This window comes from Schistocerca cancellata, chromosome 8 (assembly GCF_023864275.1).
Source record: "Schistocerca cancellata isolate TAMUIC-IGC-003103 chromosome 8, iqSchCanc2.1, whole genome shotgun sequence".
Taxonomy (NCBI): Eukaryota; Metazoa; Arthropoda; class Insecta; order Orthoptera; family Acrididae; genus Schistocerca; species Schistocerca cancellata.
In genome coordinates this window covers 585,762,234-585,789,937 of record NC_064633.1, presented here as the reverse complement: position 1 = coordinate 585,789,937, position 27,704 = coordinate 585,762,234, and the positions used below count along the sequence as shown (strand labels likewise).

The 27,704-nt window shown below is 41.4% G+C and overlaps 1 protein-coding gene across 2 annotated transcripts in view; it reads right to left on the bottom strand.

Annotated features, from left to right (window-relative positions):
- Positions 1-27,704, bottom strand: part of LOC126094550 (protein mini spindles) — a 139,194-nt gene that overhangs the window by 85,008 nt on the left and 26,482 nt on the right. For both annotated transcript variants that reach the window (XM_049908983.1, XM_049908984.1), the window contains exons 4-7: positions 13,957-14,163; positions 13,685-13,856; positions 13,456-13,582; positions 2,956-3,176 (exon numbers count right to left, since the gene is read on the bottom strand). In XM_049908983.1, the coding sequence (XP_049764940.1) occupies positions 2,956-3,176; positions 13,456-13,582; positions 13,685-13,856; positions 13,957-14,163 (727 nt within the window). The remainder of the gene's footprint in view (positions 1-2,955; positions 3,177-13,455; positions 13,583-13,684; positions 13,857-13,956; positions 14,164-27,704) is intronic.

Sequence of the window (27,704 nt, the reverse complement as noted above, 5' to 3'; positions counted from 1 at the left end):
TCAAACATATGTAAGTTAGTTGACTTTCGTAAGCTGCTGGAAGTTGCCGTGACTATGGTCAAACAATTGGTAGCTGCTGCGAATCAGTGTGTTTGAATAGCTCCGGAGAGTAGTGCAGCTGTGATACCTATACCAGAGGTATCTTAAGTACTATCTTCACCTGTGGGTGAGCTGTGGCAGCTTGGTTTCCTGGCCTAACTGCCTCTGGCCCCGGTATCAATAGTCACCTCCCTTGTGACTTATCTTTGGTTTTCCTGGTTGAGGTGTGGAGGATCGGCGTGACAGAGTTGTGAACAGCACGTGACTGAAGGAGGAGGGCTGGAGCAGCAGTGCTTGGTGCTGGGGTTTGATTGGGCAGATTTTGGATGGACAACGCATGTACCCAACCGGATCGCTGAGTGACTTGTCGAAGGTTGGGTAGCTGCTAAAGAGGGTGATGAAGATCATGCTCTGGAGCTCTGGTGACGGGGACATCCTTCTGTTATTTAAAAAGGAATTAAAAAGATAATTGGTTGGTTTAAAGGTGGGAGAAGGAACCAAACTACAAGGTCATCGGTCCCTTGTTCCTAATAAAACAATGCCACAAGTGTGAGAATAAAACGGACGAAACATATAACACAAAACGGAAAAAAGGAAAAGTCACAAGAATGAATGGAAGGCAACGAAAACTAAAAGGAACAAAGATGACAAGAAAGCAACAGAGAGAGACTAGAAACAGAAGGGAATAAAACATGAAAGCAGATTACAGTGGCTGGCCAACCACGAGCATAAAAAGGGAAAGCCAGCCCACTCTGCAACACATTAAAACCTCCACCCTAAAAGCAGTAGGGTGGAGGACACAGAGGGACGAAGGACATGCGCTAAAACCTACAGAAAACTATGAAACCCACTCTCACAGATAAAACGTAAAACTAAAGCTGCTGTGGAGGCATTGTCACCCAACACCGAAGACAGGGTGCTGGGAAAATTAAAAGTCTGCCGCAGACGTGGGCAGTCCAGCAAGAGGTGGACGACTGTCATTTGGGAGCCATAGAGACACTGAGGTGGGTCCTCGTGACAGAGTAGGTAACCATGCGTTAGCCATGTATGGCCAATGCGGAGATGGCAGACGACAATGAATTCCTTGAGAGAGGCCTGCATGGAAGACTTCCACACATTCATAGTCTCCTTAATGACACACAGTTTTCTGTGTGTGCTGTAATGCCATTCTGTCTCCCAAAGCTGGAAAACCCTGCGGTGTAAGACAGAACGCATGTCAGCTTCGGAGATGCCTATCTCCAAAAGCGATTTCCACATTGCCTGTTTGGCCAGCCTGTCGCTACCAGAGGGTGGCGAGGGCAGCACTGGTTGATAGCTTGTAGGCTGCTCAATGAGTCAGTACACAAGAGAAATGACTCACCACGGCATGAGCGGATGTACTCAAGAGCACGAGATATGGCCGCCAGCTCTGCAGTGAAACACTGCAGCCAACTGGCAAGGACTGCTGCTCAATATGTCCTCCATGAACATATGCGAAGCCTATGTGACCATCAGCCATTGAGCCATCAGTGTAAACCGCTACAGAGCCCCGGAACACGTCAAGAATCGAGAGGAAGTCACAGCGGAGAGTGGCGGGGTTAACGGAGTCCTGAGTGCCATGGAAAAGGTCCAGACAAAGCTATGGCCGAGGCGTACACCATGGAGGTGTACGTAAACAGCCCGCAAGTAGATGTAGTAAAGCGAAGGACTCCAGTTCGGAGAGAAGGGGCCGCACGCGAACCACTATCGTTAGCCCCGATCTGGACCGCCGATGCAGGAGATGAACTGCCGTGGGCAGGAAAAGGAAATAGTAATTCGGCTGCTCAAGAGGAACTATGAATGTTTTGTGCAACTGTCGAGCAGTTGCGCATGTCTGATCTGCAGTGGAGGGACAAGCCTCCACCAGTACACTGGTCACCGGACTCAACCTGAAAGCTCATGTCACTAATCGAACCACACAGCGGTGCACAGGGTCGTGTAAATGCAATGCTGAAGGCGCTGCCAAACCATAAACCACACTACCATAATCAATTTGGGATTGGACAACGGCTCTGCAGAGCTGCAGCAGCGTGCAGCGATCTGCAGCCCCAATTGGGATTGCTCAGGCAACGGAGCGCATTGAGGCGATGCCAGCACTTCTGCTTAAGCTGACTAAGATGAGGGAGCCAAGTCAATTGTGCGTCAAAAACCAGTCCTAGGAAATGATGTCTCCACTACAGTGAGTGGATCGTCATTAAGGTAAAGTGCAGGTTCCAGATGAACGGTACGACACCGACAGAAGTGCATGACACACAATTTTGTGGCTGAAAACTGGAAGCCGTGGGCTAGAGCCCATGGCTGCGCCTCGTGGATGGCTCCCTGGAGGCGCCACTCAGCAACAGTACTACTGTTGCTGAGTGATAAAACTGAATTGGAAGACTCTCCGAGACAGACGTAAGCAATCCTGAGAAAGTCTGTTGAAGTGTCAAGAACCAGCTTTAAATGATGACCTTAGGAACATACTACAACCCCCTACACGTTTCTCTCATAGGGATTCTGAGGACAAGGTTAGAGTAATTACAAAGTGCACAGTTGCAATCTATCACTCTTCCCACATTCCATATGTGAATGGAACGGGAATAAACCCTAACAACTGGCACTATGAGAGATACCCTCTGCCATGCACGTCACAGAAGTTTGCAGAATACAGATATAGTTGTAGATTTGGTGTGGGAGATGTGGAGCTGGTGCTTGCAAGGTGGCCAGCAATTTCAATTTAAGACAATGACCTGTTATAAAGGGCAAAAGACAATGTAAACATTTTTGTGCAAGTCAGTCAATGAACAATTTTTACATACACAGGTTTGCAAAACACTTGGGCTCTCGTGTATTAGAAGTTTTAATTCACAATTAAATTTAAAAGCCTTTCCCAGAGACTGAACCATACAGCAACAGTACCTTTTTTAAACTGCGGACGAGGTCACCATAGTCACCATTTTCTAGTTTAGGTGTTTGCAGTAACTGCTCCAGACTGTCGACAGCCTCTTTTCGTTCTTGCCACTTCACTGCCTCCAATTTTTCATAAAAATCTTTTGGTAACTTTGATAAAATATCTACGGGTTCCATCAGATCGTAAGGATCTACTTCAGGTGCAGCTCCATCTTCTTCGTCCTCTTCACCTGTAACAGCAGTGGAACATAATCTCCCAGGACAACATTAAAGCAAAATAGAAGTTGTATGTACATAAGAAGTAATTACCTGTTTATTCTACAAATAAAATTTATTTTACAGAATTCGAAGATTAGCATCTTGTAATAAACAGGAAACTTGCAGAAAATTATAAATGGTATGTGAACACCTTCACTGTAGCGTGATTTCAATGACCTTCTGAACAATACATTAATCAAAATCTAAGAATAAATTTGTACAATCTGGATTTCAATACCACAGATTATAGCCTTTATTATTACGTGTACTGCCACAAAAGAAGCTTAAATCATTTTATAATAATTTATTATGTCAACTATCACTTTGGTGCACAATGAATATTCAAAATACTGGTTTTGACAAACAGATGGCATCTCCAAATGTGTTTAATCTACAAAATCATGTCACAATGTGATGTACATTAACTGAAACATTAAATTAATGACCTCAAGATGTTCAAAGCGCTTAACTATATTCGTTTATCTGTACAAAGCTTTCTGTGGATTAAGCACTATGTTGTTGTTGTTGTTGTGGTCTTCAGTCCTGAGACTGGTTTGATGCAGCTCTCCACGCTACTCTGTCCTGTACAAGCTGCTTCATCTCACAGTACCTACTACAACCTACATCCTTCTGAATCTGCTTAGTGTATTCATCTCTTTGTCTCCCTCTACAATTTTTACCCTCCACACTGCCCTCCAATACTAAATTTGTGATCCCTTGATGCCTCAGAACATGTCCTACCAACCGATCCCTTCTTCTTGTCAAGTTGTGCCACAAACTTCTCTTCTCCTCAATCTTATTCAGTACCTCCTCATTAGTTATGTGATCTACCCATCTAATCTTCAGCATTCTTCTGTAGCACCACATTTTGAAAGATTCTATTCTCTTCTTGTCCAAACTAGTTATCGTCCATGTTTCACTTCCACACATGGCTACACTCCATACAAATCCTTTCAGAAATGACTTACTGACACTTAAATCTGTACCCGATGTTAACAAATTTCTCTTCTTCAGAAACGCTTTCCTTGTCATTGCCAGTCTACATTTTATATCCTCTCTACTTCGACCATAACCAGTTGTTTTACTCCCTAAATAGCAAAACTCCTTTACTACTTTAAGTGTCCCTTTTCCTAATCTAATTCCCTCAGCATCACCCGACTTAATTCGACTACATTCCATTATCCTCGTTTTGCTTTTGTTAATGTTCTTCTTATAACCTCCTTTCAAGACACTGTCCTTTGCTATCTCTGACAGAATTACGTTATCGGCGAACCATAAAGTTATTATTTCTTCTCCATGGATTTTAATACCTACTCCAAATTTTTCTTTTGTTTCCTTTACTGCTTGCTCAATATACAGATTGAATAACATCGGGGAGAGGCTACAACCCTGTCTCACTCCTTTCCCAACCACTGCTTCCCTTTCATGCCCCTCGACTCCTAACTGCCATCTGGTTTCTGTACAAATTGTAAATAGCCTTTCGCTCCCTGTATTTTACCCCTGCCACTTTTAGAATTTGGAAGAGAGTATTCCAGTCAACATTGTCAAAAGCTTTCTCTAAGTCTACAAATGCTAGAAACATAGGTTTGCCTTTTCTTAATCTAGCTTCTAAAATAAGTCGTAGGGTCAGTATTGCCTCACGTGTCCCCATATTTCTACGGAATCCAAACTGATCTTCCCCGACGTCGGCTTCTACCAGTTTTTCCATTCGTCTGTAAAGAATTCGTGTTAGTATTTTGCAGCCGTGACTTATTAAACTGACAGTTTGGTAATTTTACATCTGTCAACGCCTGCTTTCTTTGGGATTGGAATTATTATATTCTTCTTGAAGTCTGAGGGTATTTCGCCTGTCTCATACATTTTGCTCACCAGATGGTAGAGTTTTGTCAGAACCAGCTCTCCGTAGGCTGTCAGTATTTCTAATGGAATGTTGTCTACACCCGGGGCCTTGTTTCGACTCTGGTCTTTCAATGCTCTGTCAAACTCTTCACACAGTATCATATCTCCCATTTCATCTTCATCTACATCCTCTTCCATTTCCATAATATTGTCCTCAAGTACATCGCCCTTGTATAGACCCTGCATATACTCTTTTACATCTTTCTGCTTTCCCTTCTTTGCTTAGAACTGGGTTTCCATCTGAGCTCTTGATATTCATACAAGTGGTTCTCTTTTCTCCAAAGGTCTCTTTAATTTTCCTGTAGGCAGTATCTATCTTACCCCAGTGAGATAAGCCTCTACATCCTTACATTTGTCCTCTAGCCATCCCTGCTTAGCCATTTTGCACTTGCTGTCGATCTCATTTTTGAGACGCTTGTATTCCTTTTTGCCTGCTTCATTTACTGCATTCTTATATTTTCTCCTTTCATCAATTAAATTCAATATTTCTTCTGTCACCCAAGGATTTCTATTAGCCCTCGTCTTTTTACCTACTTGATCCTCTGCTGCCTTCACTACTTCATCCCTCAAAGCTACCCATTCTTCTTCTACTGTATTTCTTTCCCCCATTCTTGTCAATTGTTCCCTTATGTTCTCCCTGAAACTCTGTACAACCTCTGGTTCTTTCAGTTTATCCAGGTCCCATCTCCTTGCATTCCCACCTTTTCGCAGTTTCTTCAGTTTTAATCTACAGGTCATAACCAATAGATTGTGGTTAGAGTCCACATCTGCCCTTGGAAATGTCCTAAAATTTAAAACCTGGTTCCTAAATCTCTGCCTTACCATTATATAATCTATCTGATACCTTTTAGTATCTCCAGGGTTCTTCCATGTATACAACCTTCTTTGATGATTCTTTAACCAAGTGTTAGCTATGATTAAGTTATGCTCTGTGCAAAATTCTACCAGGCGGCTTCCTCTCATTTCTTACCTCCAATCCATATTCACCTACTACCGTATTTACTCGAATCTAAACCGCACTTTTTTTCCGGTTTTTGTAATCCAAAAAACCGCCTGCGGCTTAGAATCGAGTGCAAAGCAAGCGGAAGTTCTGAAAAATGTTGATAGGTGCCGCCACAACTAACTTCTGCCGTCGAATATATGTAGCGCTACACAGGCATCCTTTGTAGTAGGCACAAAGATAAATACTGGCGCCAAAACCTCTGCGTCAGTAAATAAAATTAAAAAAAAAATTGGAAGACGAGCTTTTTTTCTCCGTCCGAGTTTCGACCACTGCTTTTTCATACATAATCCAACGAAGTAAATACAAATTACGTATTGTTCATCTTCGAATTTCAATGTACTACGAAAATCCGACTGGTAACACTGGGATTTTTGTCAATATGGCCAACTCTACGTTCTGAATTTTTTCCTACCTGTGAGAAGAGATGGTTGCTAATAGGAACCTGATGAAATGTGAATCACGTGCAGTATTCTCTTCACCATAAGAATAATACGAATATAAACATTTTGCCATGTATTCTTTCGTGTTTGCTTCTATCTCATTTATATCCTGTCTGCCAAATAAACTACGAAACTAGAGAGAGACAACAGCAAACGCTGAAGAATATACGTATCGTGTCATGTTTATATTCGTATTACTCTTAGGCCTAATAGTGATACAGTCAGAAATGAAGCACGGCAAGTGACTAGATTTTCAAATCTAAGATGACTAATTTCTGTGCAGAATTTGATGTAATAAAAAAGCGGCCGCAAAGATTTTCAAACGGAGAAAATTTTCGCCTAACTCTCGTTCAGAACATGTTCTATCATACACAGTCTATTATTTTGTTCTTGTTGATCATTATCAAAGAAAGCAGCAGTGTAAGTAACAACAAATAGCAGTCTCTTGCCATTGTTTCGCTAATGAGACGATTACTCTCCTTTTTAAATTGTAGGCGGCGGTAGCGCGCACAAAAGCAAGCCGTGCCGCGAGCAGCGACAAGCCGTAAACACGCACTATCAATGCGACAAACGATGCATGACACAGTATAGTAATGCATTTTCAGCTAACAGTGACTGACGTAAACACCTATAACATAGAAAACGGCACTTATCAGATCAAAGCAAAATAAGCAATCGATTCAAACCAGACGAAGCACGTGAAAAAGAAAGGGTATCCGGATAAATACGGACGGAGCGCCTGACGCATAGCAATGGCTACCTGGTAAAGCTTAACTGCTAAGCTTTCGACTCGAACCAAATTACTGTAGCTGTCTCGTCATTCATTCGACCTAAATTGTGTCGAATATTACAATGGACCAACTTTGTTTCGATTTGAAGGTGCGGCCTAAAACTTTTCTCTCCCCTTGAATTTCGAGTCTCATTTTTCAGGTGCGGCTTAGATTTGAGTGCGGCTTAGATTCGAGTAAATACGGTACGTTTCCTTCTCTCCCTTTTCCTACTACCGAATTCCAGTCACCCATGACTATTAAATTTTCGTCTCCCTTCACTATCTGAATAATTTCTTTTATCTCTTCATACATTTCTTCAATTTCTTCGTCACCTGCAGAGCTAGTTGGCATATAGACTTTTACTACTGTCGTAGGCGTGGGCTTCGTGTCTATCTTGGCCACAACAATGTGTTCGCTGTGCTTTTTGTAATAGCTTACCCGCATTCCTATTGTTTTATTCATTATTAAACCTACTCCTGCATTACCCCTACTTGATTTTGTATTTACAACCCTGTATTCGCCTGACCAAAAGTCTTGTTTCTCCTGCCACCGAACTTCACTAATTCCCACTATATCTAACTTCAACCTATCCATTTCCCTTTTTAAATTTTCTAACCTACCTGCCCGATTACAGGATCTGACATTCCACGCTCTGATCCGTAGAACGCCAGTTTTCTTTCTCCTGATAACGACATCCTCTTGAGTAGTCCCCGCCCGGAGATCCGAATGGGGGACTATTTTACCTCCAGAATATTTTACCCAAGAGGACGCCATTATCAGTTAACCATACAGTAAAGCTGCATGCCCTCGGGAAAAATTACGGCCGTAGTTTCCCCTTGCTTTCAGCTGTTCGCAGTACCAGCACAGCAAGGCCGTTTTGGTTAGTGTTACAAGGCCAGATCAGTCAATCATCCAGACTGTTGCCCCTGCATCTACTGAAAAGGCTGCTGCCCCTCTTCAGGAACCACAAGTTTGTCTGGCCTCTCAACAGATACCCCTCCGTTGTGGTTGCACCTACAGTACGGCTATCTGTATCTCTGAGGCATGCAAGCCTCCCCACCAACGGCAAGCACATCTGAAGACGGCAAATACTTGCCGAACTCAATTAAAATATTTTTTTATGCACCAAACGTGCAGAACACACACATAAAAGAATGTTTTAATTAGGCATGCTTTCGGAGTCAGTGGCTGCTCTTTCAGGCAGAAAGGTTGAAAGTGGAAGGAAAAGGGCTGAAGGAAAATCACTGGACAGGTCCTCTCCAGTCCTTTTTCTTCACCCCTCTTCCTTCCCCTTCAGTCCTTCTGCCTGAAGGAGCTACTGGCTCCAAAAGTTTGCCTAATTATATAGCCTTCTTTTATGAGTGTGTTCTGCCACCTCTTGGTGAGTAGATTTTTTTGTCCATCCAATTAAATTATTTTGTCGAGAATTGGAAAAACAACAAACACATATAGCTTCACACTGATCTGGTAACACTGAGATTATCTCTTTCAGATTACAGATACTGCACACGTCTTTTAGCGCATTACCTTGAATGAACCAACTACATCTACATCTACATTTATACTCCGCAAGCATCCAACGGTGTGTGGCGGAGGGCACTTTACGTGCCACTGTCATTACCTCCCTTTCCTGTTCCAGTCGCGTATGGTTCGCGGGAAGAACAACTGTCTGAAAGCCTTCGTGCACGCTCTAATCTCTCTAATTTTACATTCGTGATCTCCTTGGGAGGTATAAGTAGGGGGAAGCAATATATTAGATACCTCATCCAGAAACGCACCCTCTCGAAACCTGGCGAGCAAGCTACACCGCGATGCAGAGCGCCTCTCTTGCAGAGTCTGCCACTTGAGTTTGTTAAACATCTCCGTAACGCTATCATGGTTACCAAATAACCCTGTGACGAAACGCAACGCTCTTCTTTGGATCTTCTCTATCTCCTCCGACAACCCGATCTGGTACGGATCCCACACTGATGAGCAATACTCAAGTATAGGTCGAACAAGTGTTCTGTAAGCCACCTCCTTTGTTGATGGACATTTTCTAAGGACTCTACCAATGAATCTCAACCTGGTACCCGCCTTACCAACAATTAATTTTATATGATCATTCCACTTCAAATCGTTCCGCAGGCATACTCCCAGATATTTTACAGAAGTAACTGCTACCAGTGTTTGTTCCGCTATCATATAATCATACAATACAGCATCCTTCTTTCTATGTATTCGCAATACATTACATTTGTCTATGTTAAAGGTCAGTTGCCACTCCCTGCACCAAGTGCCTATCCGCTGCAGATCTTCCTGCATTTCGCTACAATTTTCTAATGCTGCAACTTCTCTGTATACTACAGCATCATCCGCGAAAAGCCGCATGGAACTTCCGACACTATCTACTAGGTCATTTATATATATTGTGAAAAGCAATGGTCCCATAACACTCCCCTGCGGCACGCCAGAGGTTACTTTAACGTCTGTAGACGTCTCTCCGTTGAGAACAACATGCTGTGTTCTGTTTGCTAAAAACTCTTCAATCCAGCCACACATCTGGTCTGATATTCCGTAGGCTCTTACTTTGTTTATCAGGCGACAGTGCGGAACTGTATCGAACGCCTTCCGGAAGTCAAAGAAAATAGCATCTACCTGGGAGCCTGTATCTAATATTTTCTGGGTCTCATGAACAAATAAAGGGAGTTGGGTCTGACACGATTGCTGTTTCCGGAATCCATGTTGATTCCTACATAGTAGATTCTGGGTTTTCAAAAACGACATGATACTCAAGCAAAAAACATGTTCTAAAATTCTACAACAGATCGACGTCAGAGATATAGGTCTATAGTTTTGCACGTACTCTGTGTAGAATCGAATTGGTATCCCGTCAGGTCCAGTGGACTTTCTTCTGTTGGGTGATTCCAGTTGCTTTTCTATTCCTTGGACACTTATTTCGATGTCAGCCATTTTTTCGTTTGTGCGAGGATTTAGAGAAGGAACTGCAGTGCAGTCTTCCTATGTGAAACAGCTTTGGAAAAAGGTGTTTAGTATTTCAGCTTTACGTGTGTCATCATCTGTTTCAATGCCTTCATCATCCCGGAGTGTCTGGATATGCTGTTTCGAGCCACTTACTGATTTAACGTAAGACCAGAACTTCCTAGGATTTTCTGTCAAGTCGGTACATAGAATTTTACTTTCGAATTCGCTGAACGCTTCACGCATAGCCCTCCTTACGCTAACTTTGACATCGTTTAGCTTCTGTTTGTCTGAGAGGTTTTGGCTGCGTTTAAACTATGAGTGAAGCTCTCTTTGCTTTCGCAGTAGTTTCCTAACTTTGTTGTTGTACCACGGTGGGTTTTTCCCGTCCCTCACAGTTTTACTTGGCACGTACCTGTCTAAAACACATTGTACGATTGCCTTGAACTTTTTCCATAAACACTCAACATTGTTAGTGTCGGAACAGAAATTTTCGTTTTGATCTGTTAAGTAGACGGAAATCTGCCTTCTATTACTCTTGCTAAACAGATAAACCTTCCTCCCTTTTTTTATATTCCTATTAACTTCCATATTCAGGGATGCTGCAACGGCCTTATGATCACCGATTCCTGTTCTGCACATACAGAGTCGAAAAGTTCGGGTCTGTTTGTTATCAGTAGGTCCAAGATGTTATCTCCACGAGTCGGTTCTCTGTTTAATTGCTCGAGGTAATTTTACGGATAGTGCACACAGTATAATGTCACTCGATGCTCTGACCCTACCACCCGTCCTAAACATCGGAGTGTCCCAGTCTATATCTGGTAAATTGAAATCTCCACCTAAGACTATAACATGCTGAGAAAATTTATGTGAAATGTATTCCAAATTTTCTCTCAGTTGTTCTGCCACTAATGCTGCTGAGTCGGGAGGTCGGTAAAAGGAGCCAATTATTAACCCAGCTTGGTTGTTGAGTGTAACCTCCACCCATAATAATTCACAGGAACTATCCACTTCTACTTCACTACAGGATAAACTGCTACTAACAGCGACAAACACTCCACCACCGGTTGCATGCAATCTATCCTTTCTAAAGACCGCCTGTACCTTCGTAAAAATTTCGGCAGAATTTATATCTGGCTTCAGCCAGCTTTCTGTACCTATAATGATTTCAGCTTTCTATCAGCGCTTGAAGTTCCGGTACTTTACCAACGCAGCTTCGACAGTTTACAATTACAATACCGATTGCTGCTTGGTCCCCGCATGTCCTGACTTTGCCCCACACCCGTTGAGGCTGTTGCCCTTTCTGTACTTGCCCGAGGCCATCTAACCTAAAAAACCGCCCAGCCCATGCCACACAACCCCTGCTACCCGTGTAGCCGCTTGTTGCGTGTAGTGGACTCCTGACCTATCCAGCAGAACCCGAAACCCCACCACCCTATGGCGCAAGTCGAGGAATCTGCAGCCCACACGGTCACATAACCGTCTCAGTCTCTGATTCAGACCCTCCACTCGGCTCTGTACCGAAGGTCCGCAGTCAGTCCTGTCGACGATGCTGCAGATGGTGAGCTCTGCTTTCATCCCGCTAGCGAGACTGGCAGTCTTCACCAAATCAGATAGCCGCCGAAAGCCCGAGAGGATTTCCTCCGATCCATAGCGACACACATCAATGGTGCCGACATGAGCGACCACCTGCAGATGGGTGCACCCTGTACCCTTCATGGCATCCGGAAGGACCCTTTCCACATCTGGAATGACTCCCCCCGGTATGCACACGGAGTGCACATTGGTTTTCTTCCCCTCTCTTGCTGCCATATCCCTAAGGGGCCCCATTACGCGCCTGACGTTGGAGCTCCCAACTACCAGTAAGCCCACCCTCTGCGACCGCCCGGATCTTGCAGACTGAGGGGCAACCTCTGGAACAGGACAAGCAGCCATGTCAGGCCGAAGATCAGTATCAGCCTGAGACAGAGCCTGAAACTGGTTCGTCAGACAAACTGGAGAGGCCTTCCGTTCAGCCCTCCGGAATGTCTTTCGCCCCCTGCCACACCTTGAGACGACCTCCCACTCTACCACAGGTGAGGGATCAGCCTCAATGCGGGCAGTATCCCGGGCAACCACAGTCTTAGTTCGATCGGGGGATGCGTGGGATGACCTGGCTGTCCCCGACAAACCCCCATCCGGACCCCCACAGTGATGCCCATTGGCAACAGCCTCAAGGTGTGTAACCGAAGCCAACACTGCCTGAAGCAGGGAGTGAAGGGATGCCAACTCAGCCTGCATCCGAACACAGCAGTTGCAGTCCCTATCCATGCTAAAAACTGTTGTGCAAAGAACGCCTGAACTAATCTACAGAGAGCACAAACAAATCAACACAAAATTTAAACGGTTATTAAAATACAAGATTGCCTAGTAAATGCAGTAATGCTGCTACTTGCACACTGCTGACACACTGCTCGGCGGCGGAAGGAGACTACGCGATTTTACACTATTCAGGTACTAAAACGCGATGCTACAACTATCAAATACTATAATACGTCGAAATTTATGAATTAAACAATGCAAGTACCAAAAACACGCAAAGAAATTAAGAATTAAACTATGTAACAAATGAGTGAACTAGGAGTAAACGACTCCTCCTACAACACAGGCTTTCGTGGCTGGCGTTTGCTATTTTGCCGATATCCGATTCATGGGCACGAGGTCGTGGTCCAAGCCATAATTCTCCGTCCAATATTTCGTCTCCCATTACAGGAGACTTCATCACAGGCTTTAATGACTGAGAAAGCTGTTCCAGACTCCAAACAAGCTCAACAAACTGAGCTGTTTATATGTATCCATGGAACGGTAGGTCTGTGACGTCATCATACTGCTGTCTCGTAAATTCAAAAGCAGAAAGATAATTTCAACAGAAAAGGAGGAGGATTGAAATTAGACAAGTAGTGGACCCTTGTGCTAAATAAAACAAAGAGCGCCAACTCTTCCCCTCTACAAGCTCCACAGCAACTGCTGGCGTGACCCCACGATCTTAGGCAGCAGTCTGATGATGTGTGTATACATATAAACAGTTCAGCTTGTTGAGCTTGTATCAAGTCTAACATCTGCCCAAGTTGCTGCCTCCGGCAAGTCAGCAGCTGTCAATCGCCACCACAGGGGGGGGAAAAAAAAAAAAAACACTTACCTATGTCGTCACTTGCCGCCATTTCCGCAGCTAGCTTCGCTTGCTTCTGCTGTTGAGATCTCAGATAACGAGTTGGAGCCACCTTCATCCCTTTCACTTTTTCGAACTCTGTTTCCAATTCAGTGACCTGAGTGCAACAAGACAAAATATTTTATTCCTATTAACTTGCACCATTGTCCTCAGCACCTAGAAAACCAACCTCTAGGATGCAATTACTGCGCAAACTAACCTGGACAGGTTTCAGTGCCGTAAGCTGTGGTTTCAGCGCAGCACCAATCCACCTGTACATCTCTATAACTAATGCTTTGCCCTCATCTCTGACCGTTTTATCCCTGTCTTCCAACAAAACTGGTATTTTCTTCACCAATGGCTTTATGTTTATAACTTTAATACCAAATTCTCTGAAAATGAAACAATGCAAAAAACAGTGTGTTAAGGTACCACACAAAACATCTTAACTATTTTCTACTACAGATCACTTCAAATTGTTGCTCCAGATACCTAAGAGCTTCTGTCATGGCTGCAACACAAGCCGCCACAGTTTTGGGGTTTTTATGTTCCATTCCTTTCAGTAGTTCCTCTTGAACAGCTTCACATTTTTCTATTTCTATGTACATCAGAGTAATCTGGACCGCTAACTCCTTTGTCTTTGTCTTGGGAGCAGCTATGCATTTAGTCACAATACCAGCCATAACCTCACCAACAGTCCTGAAAACAAGAGCTCGAGCTTTACATATTTTCTTTTTCCTCATAGAAATAAAAACTGTTTTAAGGAAAAGAACCTACCAGAATGCCAACAATTGCTAAAAAACACAGTGACGGCCAATTGTCAGAGGTGGAAAACTGGCAACAGTAAAAATGGAAAATTGAGTAGGTATGTGAAGCAAAATGTGCATTCTACAGTATTGTGGCAAATATTATACAGCAAGACTGCCACTACTGTTGCTGACAGGATGCAACCACATTCTAATCCGCTTCCTGAATGATCAATCCACAACAGTGTCATTACAAACAGGGCACAAGCTCTGATTGGGGAAGGAACTTGGCTGTGTTCTTTTAAAAGTAAATAACCTAGCATTTGCACTGAACGAATTAGGGACAGCAAGGAAATCCTATATTTTGAGAGTGAGTGAGAGAGAGAGAGAGAGAGAGAGAGAGAGAGAGAGAGAGAGTGTTTGCAATGGCAGGACATAATTCTAGGTAATAACACTGATTACAATATCACTGATCATAATACAAGCAACTGACTTGCATAAATACCTGCCTGTAACAAATTTTAGTGACACAAAATAGAATCGTCACAAACTCAAGTCATGGATAAGGAAGAGCAAATGCAGTCAATCTATAAAGGATACTTGTTTATAAAGCATTTATGTGGGCCATTTTAGAATATTGCTCTAGTGTATGGCTTCCCTACCAAACAGGACTAACCGACGATACTAAACATATATAACACAGGGGGGCAGAGGCACAAATGATAACAGGTTCGATTCACAACAGTATCACAGATATGTTGAAAGACCTGAACTGGTACATACTTTGTGAGAAATGCAATTTTCCCCATGGAACCTTGCTTACAAAATTTAAGAAACAGTTTTAAGTGAAAAATCCAGAGATATTCATTAGCCCCTGTCTATCACTCCTGTAGGAACTGAAGATAAGATTTATTTGTACAGGGGGCAAACTGAACAGACTGACATTGCAGCCAAAGTATCCACTGTCAATCATTTACATAGATAGAATTTACATTCTTCTTGAAGTCAATGTGTATTTTGTCTAATTCCACAGAAGGCAGGTGCTGATAAGTTTGATAACTTCCAAATATTTGCTTTATAAATAATTTAAGAGTAAAGATAGCTCGCTGAATAGCAGAAGTGCTGAACTGACACAAACTTGTTTACTGCTCGGCAAACTGTTACCTTTACGCCATTGCTTACACTCTGATAGAACTTCCCATAGCATATTCATGAACCATCAGTTTATTAAGTCATTACTGCAAAACCTAAACACGAGTTATTACAAAACAAACTGGTAGAAATCAACCACAGGTTCATCATCTAGGGATCCAGAAAACTGTCAAAACATACACAGCAATACTACCCCCATGAACCACCTTACACGACAAATTAAAGAAAACTAACATTTGTAGATTTTGAGAGTTTTTGACTGACTTTTACTCTTTGGAATTCTGAAGGTATAAAGCACAGGAAGTGAAAGATTATTAACAACGTTATAAAAACCAGGCTACAATTTTAAGAGTCAAAGGATGTGATGTGGAAGCAGTAGTTGAGAAGGGAATGTGATCGGGTTGAAGCCTATCCACAATGTTATTCAGTAGCGAAAATTGGGAAAGGGGCATTAAAGTTCAGGCTAATGATTGCCTATGCACTGTAGTTATGTCAGAGGTGTGAAAGACTTCAGTTGAACAGCACTGACAGTGTCTTGGAAAAAGTGGGTGGGAGAAGAATGTGTGTGTGTGTATGTGTGTGTGTGTGTGGGGGGGGGGGGGGGGGGGGGGTTATTGTTTTGGCTCAGACAAACATCAAACATCAACAAAGCTCCCTACAAGCTTAATGAAATGTAGTCCAATTAAATCAGGTGATATTGAGAGAATTAGATTAGGAAGTGAGATATGAAATAAAAAGTAAGAAAGCAGAAGGAATAGGAAAGAATGACAAACAGTTCAAACTACAACTGATCAGTGGGTTTCAGGGAGGAGGGGTGGGGGGGAAAGGGCAGAAGACTTAGGAAAGGAAGTAATCAGAACAACGCAAATTACAACTGACTGGCAGTTCAGGGGAATAGAAAAGAAAGAAGGTATCCAATGAATTAACAATGAACTGGACAAAAAAACTAGACTGAAGAAAGAAGAGAGCAAGAAGTCATTCAGTACAACAACAAACCTGTTTCAAGAATGAAATTTTCACTCTGCAGCGGAGTGTACGCTGATATGAAACTTCCTGGCAGATTAAAACTGTGTGCCAGACAGACTCAAACTCGGGACCTTTGCCTTTTGCGGGCAAGGGAAAGGTCCCGAGTTTGAGTCTCGGTCCGGCACACAGTTTTAATCTGACAGGAAGTTTCAATGAACCTGTTTCATTTCTAAAATAAATTTTCCCAGTGACTGAAAAGTCAATCTACTGCAAGACCTGAAATCTCAATGGAAACAACCACTCAAGCATCACAAACCTCGACAGGACCTGCAACGACCCCACAAGGATCAACAACATCTCACCAACAGCAACCACAACCACTTTAGCATCAGCACCAAACTCCACTGCAACATGTGGTGGTTCCACATGCCCAGTTGGGAGGAACATAAGACAGCAAAGTCATCTGAAGGATTTTTTTTAAATTTTTATTATTGGTTGGTTTGTAGGGGAAAAGGAGTAAACTGTGTGGTCGTCAGTCCCTTTTTCCTTAGGCACACAGTTCTCTGATTGAAACTGTACCCCAAAGCAATTCTATCGCTTGAAATCTGGGGAAGGAACAAAATGTTTCAAGACTAAGTGTGTAACCACACCGAGGAGAAAACTAAAGAAGCAAACCTGAAGTGAAAACATGAACTAACAGGGAAACAAATGGCAGTAAATTCCACTAATTCTGGAATGAAGATTTCTCACCAAAATGTTCAGTCCCTATATGACAAAGTCAATGATTTAAATATACTGATGTTACATGAACTGAAAGATATTTCTATATTGTTTCTTTCTGAGCAATGGTTTGATGAAACCTTAATAAAATCTGTCTCCCTACAAAATTTCTTTCTGGTTGACTATTATGTAGACTAGGTAGCCACTATGGAGGAGGTGTCATATTTGGTGAGGATGATATAGAAGTTTCTAATATAGGTAATATTACCCACCAAAGTTGTGAAATAGACTTCAAGATGGCAGTGATAAAAGTTAAAAAATTAAAACTGAAAATTGCTTCAGTATACTGTTCCCCATCAGGAAAATTTGAGCTATTTCTACAAAATAATGGAATGGTTCCTAAATAAATTAACTGCAACAATAAATGTTATAATTTGTGGCAAGTTTAACACAGGTCCTCTCAGTAATAGTAAACAGAGCCACTCCACTCTACTCTACTCGGTCTCATCAATTCAAACTATCCTACTGTCACAGTAAATCTTGCATTGAGAGTAACAGCAAAAAGACAGACAGACTTTGATTACATCATAAGTGGTCTGTAAAAGTCTTTAATACAGGAAGTATTTAATACAGGTTTCAGTGACCATAAAGTTTTAATAATGACTGTCACCACTGATGGAGGACAGCCAAACAGCAACATATTTACGATAAAACGTACAAACTTCTGTCAAGAAATCATTAATGCTCTAAATTCATTACTGCACAATGAAGATTGGTCTGTTGTCTATAAAAAGCAAAGTCTGAATACAAAATTCAACACATTTCCACAAAAACTGATAAAGTAATCAGGTTTCTGGCCATTATTCGTGTCTTTCTAGCAATATTTCAACTGCGTGACTTTCGGTTTTCCTTTAGGTGCCGTCCGATATTGAGTCCAGTGTGGAACAGGTCCAGTATTTATGCCTATGTTGTGCTAGGCACACCAACTGCACTCCATGCCATGTTGCGCTCTGTCTGCGGTATGCACTAACCGATAGCAGCCACTGTAGTGCTTTCTTCTAGCCATGGCAGTTCCGAATGCTACTACAGCAGATAACCACAAAGTATGTATATGCAATCTTGCTGTATGAAGTTCTGAATGATGTCCAACTCGTGCTAGACATTTTATCTTCTGATCGGCATCACTTAAGCTCTCCTGTGATCTAGGACATTCTGCCCTGTCAGGCATTCTGTCTGAGGTCCGTGCCCACCAAGAGCAGCTGCAGTGATATTTTCAGGGTGAAGGACATTCTCACATATTGGGTCTGTTGTCTGAGGTACCATTTCACGTGTGTCCTTTGTTACATGTACTGGGCACTTTTTTCTAACCACCTTCATACTTGCGTCCCCTGGGGTCTTGATGTTGCCTCCGTTGCGTTTTCAAATTATCAAGTGCCGATGTCCAGGCAGAGCTCGGCTGGAAACTTGTCGCAATTAATGAGACACACTGTGGTCTTAATCTCACTGGATTCTTTGATAACACTGTCCCACTATCTCGACATTTCTGTTAGAATTTTGGCATCATTATAGTGTACAGGATGATTGAGTTCTGAACAATGCTCAGCAATTGCTAACTTTGTCACCCATCCCAGTCTGGCGTGCCTTTGGTGTTCTTTGCAACTGATGTCAACAGTCCTAGTCGTCTAGCTGACGTATGCCACAATCACATTCACAAGGTATGTGATAAATGCCCAGTTTCCGCAGATCCAGGTCGTCATTCGCACTCTGTAGCAGAGACTTTATCTTGATGGGTGGATGGAACATGCTCTTTATGTTATGTCTGAGGAGAATTCTGCTCATTTTGACAGATACCAGCCAGACATATAGCAAATATGCAACCTCCTCCATTTCTTCTTGAACCTCTTGAGGAACCTCTGGTGGGGAAACAGGGCGCAGTGCCTTTTTAACATCTCAAGAGGAGTATCCATTTTTGTACAACACATATTGTAGGTGTTCTACATCTGCCAAATTATCAGGATCTGACAGAGTTCGTGCCCAATGAACCAGAGTTCTGAGTACACTATTTTTCTGTGAGAGATGGTGGCAATTGCTGGCTTGCAGGTACAAGTCTGTGTGAGTGGGTTTGTAGTACATACTGTGACTGAAGGTACCATCTGCCTTCTTCCTGACTAGTACATCGAGGAATGGGAGTAGTCCATCTCCTCCACTTCCATGGTGAAATTAATGTTAGAGTGGCGTAATTTAGGTTCTCCAAGAAAATATCGAGCCTTTCCCTCCTGTGAAGCTATATAACAAAGGTGTCATCCACATACCTAAAAAAAGCATTTCGGTTGATCTGGGGCCAATGTAAGTGTCTCTTCTTCAAGCCTCTCCATAGAGAGAGAGTGGCCACCACCGGTGCGAGACGGATGCCCATTGCCACCCCTTCTGTCTCCTCGTATAATAGATCACCATACAAGAAGTACGCCGAGGTCAATATGTGCCTGAATAAGTCCACAAGAGAGCACCGTTAAACCTTTCTCCAATCAGCTTAAATGGATCAATCAGTGGTACATGGGTGAACAGAGAAACCACGCTGAAACTGACCACGACTTCAGTCAGTGATCTGTAGCTGCCTGAGGCATTGTAGGAAATCCTCAGTTGTGAATGTGGTGGGCACACTTCCCCACAAATATAATGTGCATACTTCCCCACACATGGTGAGAACATCATCTTAAGGTGTTTTTTAGTAAGGTTGGTGGCTGCACCTATGTTCCTGACTATTGGATGTGGAAGAACACCTTCCTTGTGCACCTTAGATAGGTCAAACTCTGGGTGGTACTGGTGCTTTTGTCTTAACAATCTTTTCTGGAAAGCTAGTTTCCTTTAGAGTAGCCTGCCATACCTTTATCACTTCAGGCAGGGGGTTTACCTTCACAGTCTCTGATGTTATTGAATTTAGCATACATTAAAATTCAGGAGTAAGTAAGAAACACAATTTTTTTGTTTTCTCAAAAAAAAAAAAAATCCTGTCCCAAGATACAGGAAGATGAGAATTCTGGAAAATTTTTTTAAGATGCAATATATCTCTGTAACAGTTCTAGATATTTTGTTAGAGTTTTTTTTATTTGAAAAATAATTGCTTTATGATTACAATGGTATCCTCCATTTGGGCATATCTGTCAAAGTTCTTTTACTGTCACCTTTTGATTTTTTTAAATAATTTTACGGAATTTTTTTTTTGAAAAATGCCAATCCAGAAAAATTTTTTTCTGTTGATGAGAGCTTCCACTTCCAGTTGGACACATTTTATTTTAAAAAATCATTTTTAATTAAAGGGTAATGTATGTCTTCACTGAAGTTGTTTCTTAATAATTTCTTTGTTACAATGAATTTCTATTGTCTTTGTTGCAGTTATTTCTTATCACTTTCTTTCTTGCAGTTATTTCTTTTCACTTTAATTCTTGCAGATATTTCTTATACTTCATTGTAGTTTGTCAGTTTCTCTGTCGTGGTTGTTCATTGCCGGCCTCTGTATTGTAATTGTTCTGTGCTACTTTGTTTACTGAAGAGGCTTCTAAGAAATCCGAGACCATCCAGTGAGTTCTGTGTTTTCATGAGGAATTTGCCAACTGACACAGTTGCAGTGTGTTTTGTGAAAAGGACTGTTTGAAATTTCTTCTGACTGGGGCCACAGGATTGTTATGTGTGCTGACTATTTGCCTATACATAAAAGAGTGATACATAAGAAACAAAAAAAAACAGACTTTGTTCAGGTTGGAATCAGTGTTCTCATTTGAAGAATGTTTCAAGGTGAAGATGTTTCCAGTTATGACTTTTTGTGTTCTAAACGTTCCGACAGAATAACAATGATAGTATCTGAACAAGGTGAAGCCTCCCATGGTGCAGATTTTGCATCAATACAGGAAAAATTAAATACCCTTAATCAGTCAACTACTGAGGTAGGTGTTAGTCCTGTTAAGAAACCGTGGTCAGTGAAGTAGGGTCATAAGTTCTATGCATCAAGGAAGCACAAGAAATAACTGAAGCTATGGATGAATACACTAAAGCAAAATTGATCACACTCTTCAAAGTAGAAATGCCATCTTCAGAGGAAAACGAACCAAAGCACTCTTGCAAGGAATTTTTCACAATTGTCAATTCAGCTGTTAAATATTGTGCATCCTACAGTTGAAAGGTGCAAGTTTAAACTACTATTCCAGAGACACTTTCACAGAAAACAATTTTGAACCACATTCTATCAGTATCTAAGTACATGTTAGACAAATCAAGAAATGTGAGGTCTATAAAAGAAGTCTTTGGAAGACCAGATCCCTATTATGGTCATCCTACAGAAGCAGCTAAAGTTCAAATTGTGCAGTCATTTTTAACTGGAAGATAAATGGGGCTGTTCTTGCCAGTGCCAAAAACAAAACAAAAAACACTAACTGTTAAGGTAAAAATTTGTGAAAGTGAAGAGGTACATGACACAGTATTAAAGAAACTTTTGCAATTTTCTAAGAGCAACTATACAACTTCACATATTGGAACATCAAAATTTTATACACTATGACCCAAGTGGGTAGTTCCACACCCACCTGGACATGTCTGTCTATGTGTGTGTACTGCGCAAATTTTGAACTTTGTGAGGTAAGTTTGAAGAACTTACTGGAGCATGTGACATATGACACATTGGTTGGGCTTGTGAAGTCCTTAGTAGTCTGTGATGTAAAGTGAGGGACTTGCTTGCTTCAAAAATGTGGTGACTGCACTGGAGGGGGAGGACTGTCTTTACAGACACTTTGCCTGGAAGACGCAGCAGATAACTCTGCAGAAATTACATGTGACATGGGAGGAAAATAAACTAATTAAGAAAACTGTTGCCTTTGACAGTTTCATTGATGAACTTGGTAAATGGTCAGTGAAAGCAGTAACACATCAGCATCTGAAGAAATTGCAACAACAACACATTGCAGAAGTGAAAGGATGTGTACAGGGTGAAGAACTATGTTTAGTGCTTCACTGTGATTTTGCTGAGAACTGGTCTGTAATTCACCCCACAAGTACAAGGGTATCACTGGTGTAATGACCATGTTTCAATTTTTACACGAGTGACATTTTCAAAACAAGACCACAAGTGTTGTAGTTTTAAGTGATGACACAGGACACGACTCAGCACATGCTTTGCTAGCAATGCACAAAATTCAACTGCAAACAGGGGCAGTGAAGATAATTATTTCTGATGGTGCTCCTAGTCATTTTGAAAATCGATACCAGCTGTTTGAATGTAGGAAGTCACTTGTGCCAACTGAATGGGTATACAGTGCTACTGGTCATGGGAAGGGGCCTTGTGATAGTGCTTCAGCAGGCCTCCTACACCAAGTTACAAAACAATCTTTCCAGACGAAATACAGCTGCGATTCCGAACACTGAGGATTTTACAATAGTCATGAAATCTTACACGTCCACAGCCCTCATTCTTTTGTCCAAAGAGGAAATCGAAGAACTCTGTGAGCAATAAAAGGAATGGTCCAAACAAACTACGCCTGTGAAAGGAACTCTGAAGACATTTTTGGACTCAGAGTGATGGGCGAACTCGTATTGCACGCACTTTAAAGAGCAAGAAGGAAGAAATTTTGTTTGTTGGCCAAACCTCAGAAACAGCAAGATAATATTCAGATTCACAACCTGAGAAGAGGGATGTTCGTGGCATGTTTGTATGACTGACTGGTCGATTGCAGGGACTATAGACATTAGTTACGAGTTAACCGAAATTGTAGTGCACTTTATGCTACCACATGGACCAGCTGCTGGATATAGGTTTCCAGCTGAAGGACAGCAACAACGCTATCAGAGCTCACTTCCTGTTCACAATGTTTTGAAGACTGCAAGTGCTCCAGTTCCTACTGGTTCAACAGGAAGGCATCACTCTATAGCAAAGGAAGACACTGTAGCAGTGGAACACATTTTTAGTTCATTGACTGGCTAATTTCAGTACAAAACAGAGTGCACCGAAGTTGTATAAATTGAAACCTTTAAGTCTTTGTACTTTTCACATACATTCTGGAACCATTTACAATGCTTGAAAATGCGAGTCTTACTAATGTTTCAAAACTAATATGTTAAATAAGGCTAGGTTTTGATTTTTATGAGCCTGTTATTTGATAAGGTGTAAGCAGGGAGGGAAAGGTCAATGCTGTTACAGATCTAAAACCTCCAACACATTATTGACCCCTCACTCATATGTAACTGCCTGCTCATTACAAACAGCCATCTTCCCTAATCAGCTAAAAACATCCAGAGTTATTCCAATAGTCAAAGCTGGTGACAAAGAAAGTGAAACTATCGCCCCATTACATTAACATCCTGTTTTTTTTAGAAGTGCTGTAGAAAAAAAGAGAACAATAAATCAAGAAAGTATATAAACAAAATTGGAATACTAGTCAGCTCTCAACATGGTTTCCGAAGAAAGAAATCCTCCGAGCCACCCTCTATTATTGCATAACCACAGTTTTAAAAGCCACTGATGAGAAACAGCAAAGGTGTAAGTGTATTTTTAGACTAAAGCTTTCGACATGGTAAACCAAAGAACTCTTCTAAACAAGCTTGAATACTATGGCATTAGGGAATTAGCAAATGAATGGAATCTTTCATTTCTCAGTGACCACAAGCAAAAAGTATGCATCAGATGTGTCGATGAAAAAACAAAATCTCAGAATACCTAACAGAAGAACACCCAATCACTTTGGGGTACCTCAAGGATCAGTAATAGGACCTCTTCTTTTCCTAATGTATAAAGTAAACTCTGTAACAAATCAACTAAGTAAATTGTCTGCAGTGAATCAGCTTATAATAAACAGGAAACAGTAACATTACAGTTCCATAACTCTCAGAAGAATACCATGCATTATCCAAATAATACCATCAATCATTTGGAGTAGGTATTAAAATCCAGGGAGAAGAAATAAAAACTTTGAGGTTCGCCAATGACATTTTAATTATGTCAGAGACAGCAAAGGACTTGGAAGAGCAGTTGAACGGAATGGACAGTGTCTTGAAACGAGGATATAAGATGAACATCAAAAAAAGCAAAACGAGGATAATGGAAAGTAGTCGAATTAAGTCGGGTGATGCTGAGGGAATTGGATAAGGAAATGAGACACTTAAAGTAGTAAAGGAGATTTGCTATTTGGGGAGCAAAATAACTGATGCTGGTCGAAGTAGAGAGGGTATGAAAAGTAGACTGGCAATGGCAAGGAAAGCGTTTCTGAAGAAGAGAAATTTGTTAACATCGACTATAGATTTAAGTGTCAGGAAGTCGTTTCTGAAAGTATTTGCATGGAGTGTAGCCATGTATGGAAGTGAAACATGGACGATAACTAGTTTGGACAAGAAGAGAATAGAAGCTTTTGAAATGTGGTGCTACAGAAGAATGTTTAAGATTAGGTGGGTAGATCACGTAACTAATGAGGAGGTATTGAATAGGATTGGGGAGAAGAGGAGTTTGTGGCACAACTTGACTAGAAGAAGGGATTGGTTGGTAGGACATGTCCTGAGGCATCAAGGGATCACAAATTTAGCATTGGAGGGCAGCGTGGAGGGTAAAAATCGTAGAGGGAGACCAAGAGATAAATACACTAAGCAGATTCAGAAGGATGTAGGTTGCAGTCGGTACTGGGAGATGAAGGAGCTCGCACAGGATAGATTAGCATGGAGAGCTGCATCAAACCAGTCTCAGGACTGAAGACCACAACAACAACAACAACAACAACAACAACCACCATCAATAAACAGCCTATCACCAATACAAAAGTAACAAAATTTCTTGGCATTTGGAATCAAAGTGACCTAAAGTGGGACAAACATATTTAACATGTCAATGCCAAGCTGAATACACACTGCTATTTTTTAAGGACACTAAAAGAATGCATAAATGACAGGCTCTAATGCCTGCCTATTATGCATATCTTAATGTACACAAAACATGGACTCATATTCTGGGGGAATTCACAAGCAGGTCTGGGGCCTTCAGAATCCAAACAACAACCATTAGGATTATCACAGGGAGCAGAAGTAGACAAGTCATGTACACTAATATTTAAAACATGAAGTGCTACCACTACCTTGCATATTTATTCTTAACACACTAATGTATATTAAAAGAAACGTAATCAGAAATGATAGAAAAAACTATGACCTACATAATCACAACACTAGACTAAAAGGTAATATGCATTTACTCCCAGCTAACAATAGTTTATCAGGAAAGTACATGCTACTTGGGAATAAAATTTTTCCACAAGCTACCAAATGATACGAAATGTATACTAAACATTAACACTTTTGAAAGATCTGTTGGAGCATATTTACAGTATCACTGCTTCTGTTCAGTAAGAGAATACTTGAACCGCAATAAACTTATAGTGCTGTAACTTCTGTAATGTATAACACACAACTATATAAATTCTGAAAAACTGTCTACTGTGATCACTAGAATTAATTCCGATCGAAGGACTACATAAATAAAATTAAAGCAATAGAGGAGTTTTGCTATTTGGGCAGCAAAAGGCTTACTAAAGTAAGGAAGATATAAAATGGAGACTGCCAACAGCACAAAAAGCATTTCTGAAAACGATACCTTTGTTAACACCAAATATTGATGTTAGGACATCTTCAGAATGTATCTGTGTTGTAAAGAAATGCAATGCGGACAGAAAGCAGTTAATACAAGAAGAGACTAAAACTTTGAAATTGGTGCTGCAGAAGAATGTTTGAGGTTAGATGGGCTGATAGAATAATTAATGAGGCCATACTTATCAAAGTGGAAAAAAAAAAAAAATATTGACTAATAAAGGCATCAGTTGATAGGGTGCATACTGAGGTACCAAGGAATCACCTGCTTGGCACTGAAAGGAAGAATTTTAGAATGAGACCAAGGCATGAATACAGTACTTACTTCACGCATCAGACCCAGAGCACCATGTACCACCACAGTTAGGGCTCTTCATCTGTTTCTGTGTGTCTCCAATTCTCCATCAATCCCAACACCAGCAGGTCTTGTTTTAGCCCATCGATTCACATTTTCTTAGGTCTCCTCATTGGTCTGCCGTCTAATGGGATCCAGTCTCCTGAAATTTTGGGCCATCTTTTTTTCTCTCATCCTCACTATGTGTCCACCCCATTGTGGTCTTGCTTTTTATCACTCCAATGATGTTAAGCTCCTTGTAAAGTTCTAGTTCTGTGTTGTCGTGGTCTACTCCATTCTCTAACTGCTGGATCCCAGACTGGTCCATATACTTTCTTGAGGATCTTTCTCTCAAATGTAAGCAATCTGTTAGTCCTGTTTTCATGTGCGCCAGGTTTGATAACCATACAGTAATATTAATATTGTTGCAGAAGAAGCCGAGTAGCACCGTGGTGTAGTGGTCATGATACCAAACTGTTGCATGGATGGTCACGAGGTCAAAACTCACCTGGACAGTACAATTGTAATTTCTGTATTTGGTTCGATTACATTCTTGAAGTATCCACAAATGTCAAGAGAATGTTCTGTAGCTGTATATACACTGTATGTGTTCTGGCTGGAGGCAGGTCACTCCGCGCTCGTTTGTGCAAGTGCTGAATAAACCTTCGATAAGTGAAGTTAGTGTTTGTCATTCATCCAATTACACCTCCTCCAATGTGACAATATCATTAATGTTTATACAGCCTTAGTTTTGTAGTTATGAAATATTTCTACATTTTAACACTGGGTTTAGCGAGAAATAGCATCTGTTTCCCACCCGCATTATTGCCGTAATTTCTGCTTCAGATGATGCTGATTCAGTAAAGAAGGCAGTCCAAGGTATTTGAATTCTTTCTCATTTTTATACCTGGTACAGTTCACTGTTACATCCTAAGAGTTATGTAGCTTCCTTCCTTTTTTTGGTACTAATTTGAAGCCCAAAACTCGATGCCACTGATACCAAAATCTGAATACTTTTCTTCTTGCATGCACACTATGTGGGCAACCCCACCTGCACTGACCACATCAGTAATATTTTCATTGTTTATTTGAACAACCTGAAAGTTCTCCAATACACTCTTCTCAAAGTCTGTGAAGAGAGGGTGTAGTTCTTGGTTGCAGTCATACATTTTCTCACAGTGCTGTTTCAACACAAAAGTCTTGTCAGTTTTAAAACAAAAGTCTGGTCAGTGCTTACTCATCCTTGTTGGAAACCACCTCTCTACTCTCCAATTACCTCCATCACTAAGGGTTTCATTCATTTTAGTGGACAGTTGGAGACAGCTGTAGCAGATGTTTAGTAATGCTATGCTCCTATAATTGTCACATATTAATTTATCTTTGTTTTTACGTATGGGGTATATCACAGCTACCTTCCACTCCTCTGGTACTGCCTGTTTTGTAGAGATTATTCTATTAGCTTGAGGATTTTTGAGCAGAGGGCTTCATCTCCCTTTGATAAGTTTAGTGGGAATTTCATTCTCATCTTGACTCTTGCCATGCTTAAGGGTCAAATGGACTGGATCGAGGTTGCAACTATTATGCACAAATGGAGAGGTTGCGAGCTAACATCCTACAGTTGTTCGGGCTCACATGCGGTTCCTTTCCGTCGAAATGTCTTTGCCCAAATTCATTGAGGGGTTGAACCACACATCTCGCATTAAATGCCCTAA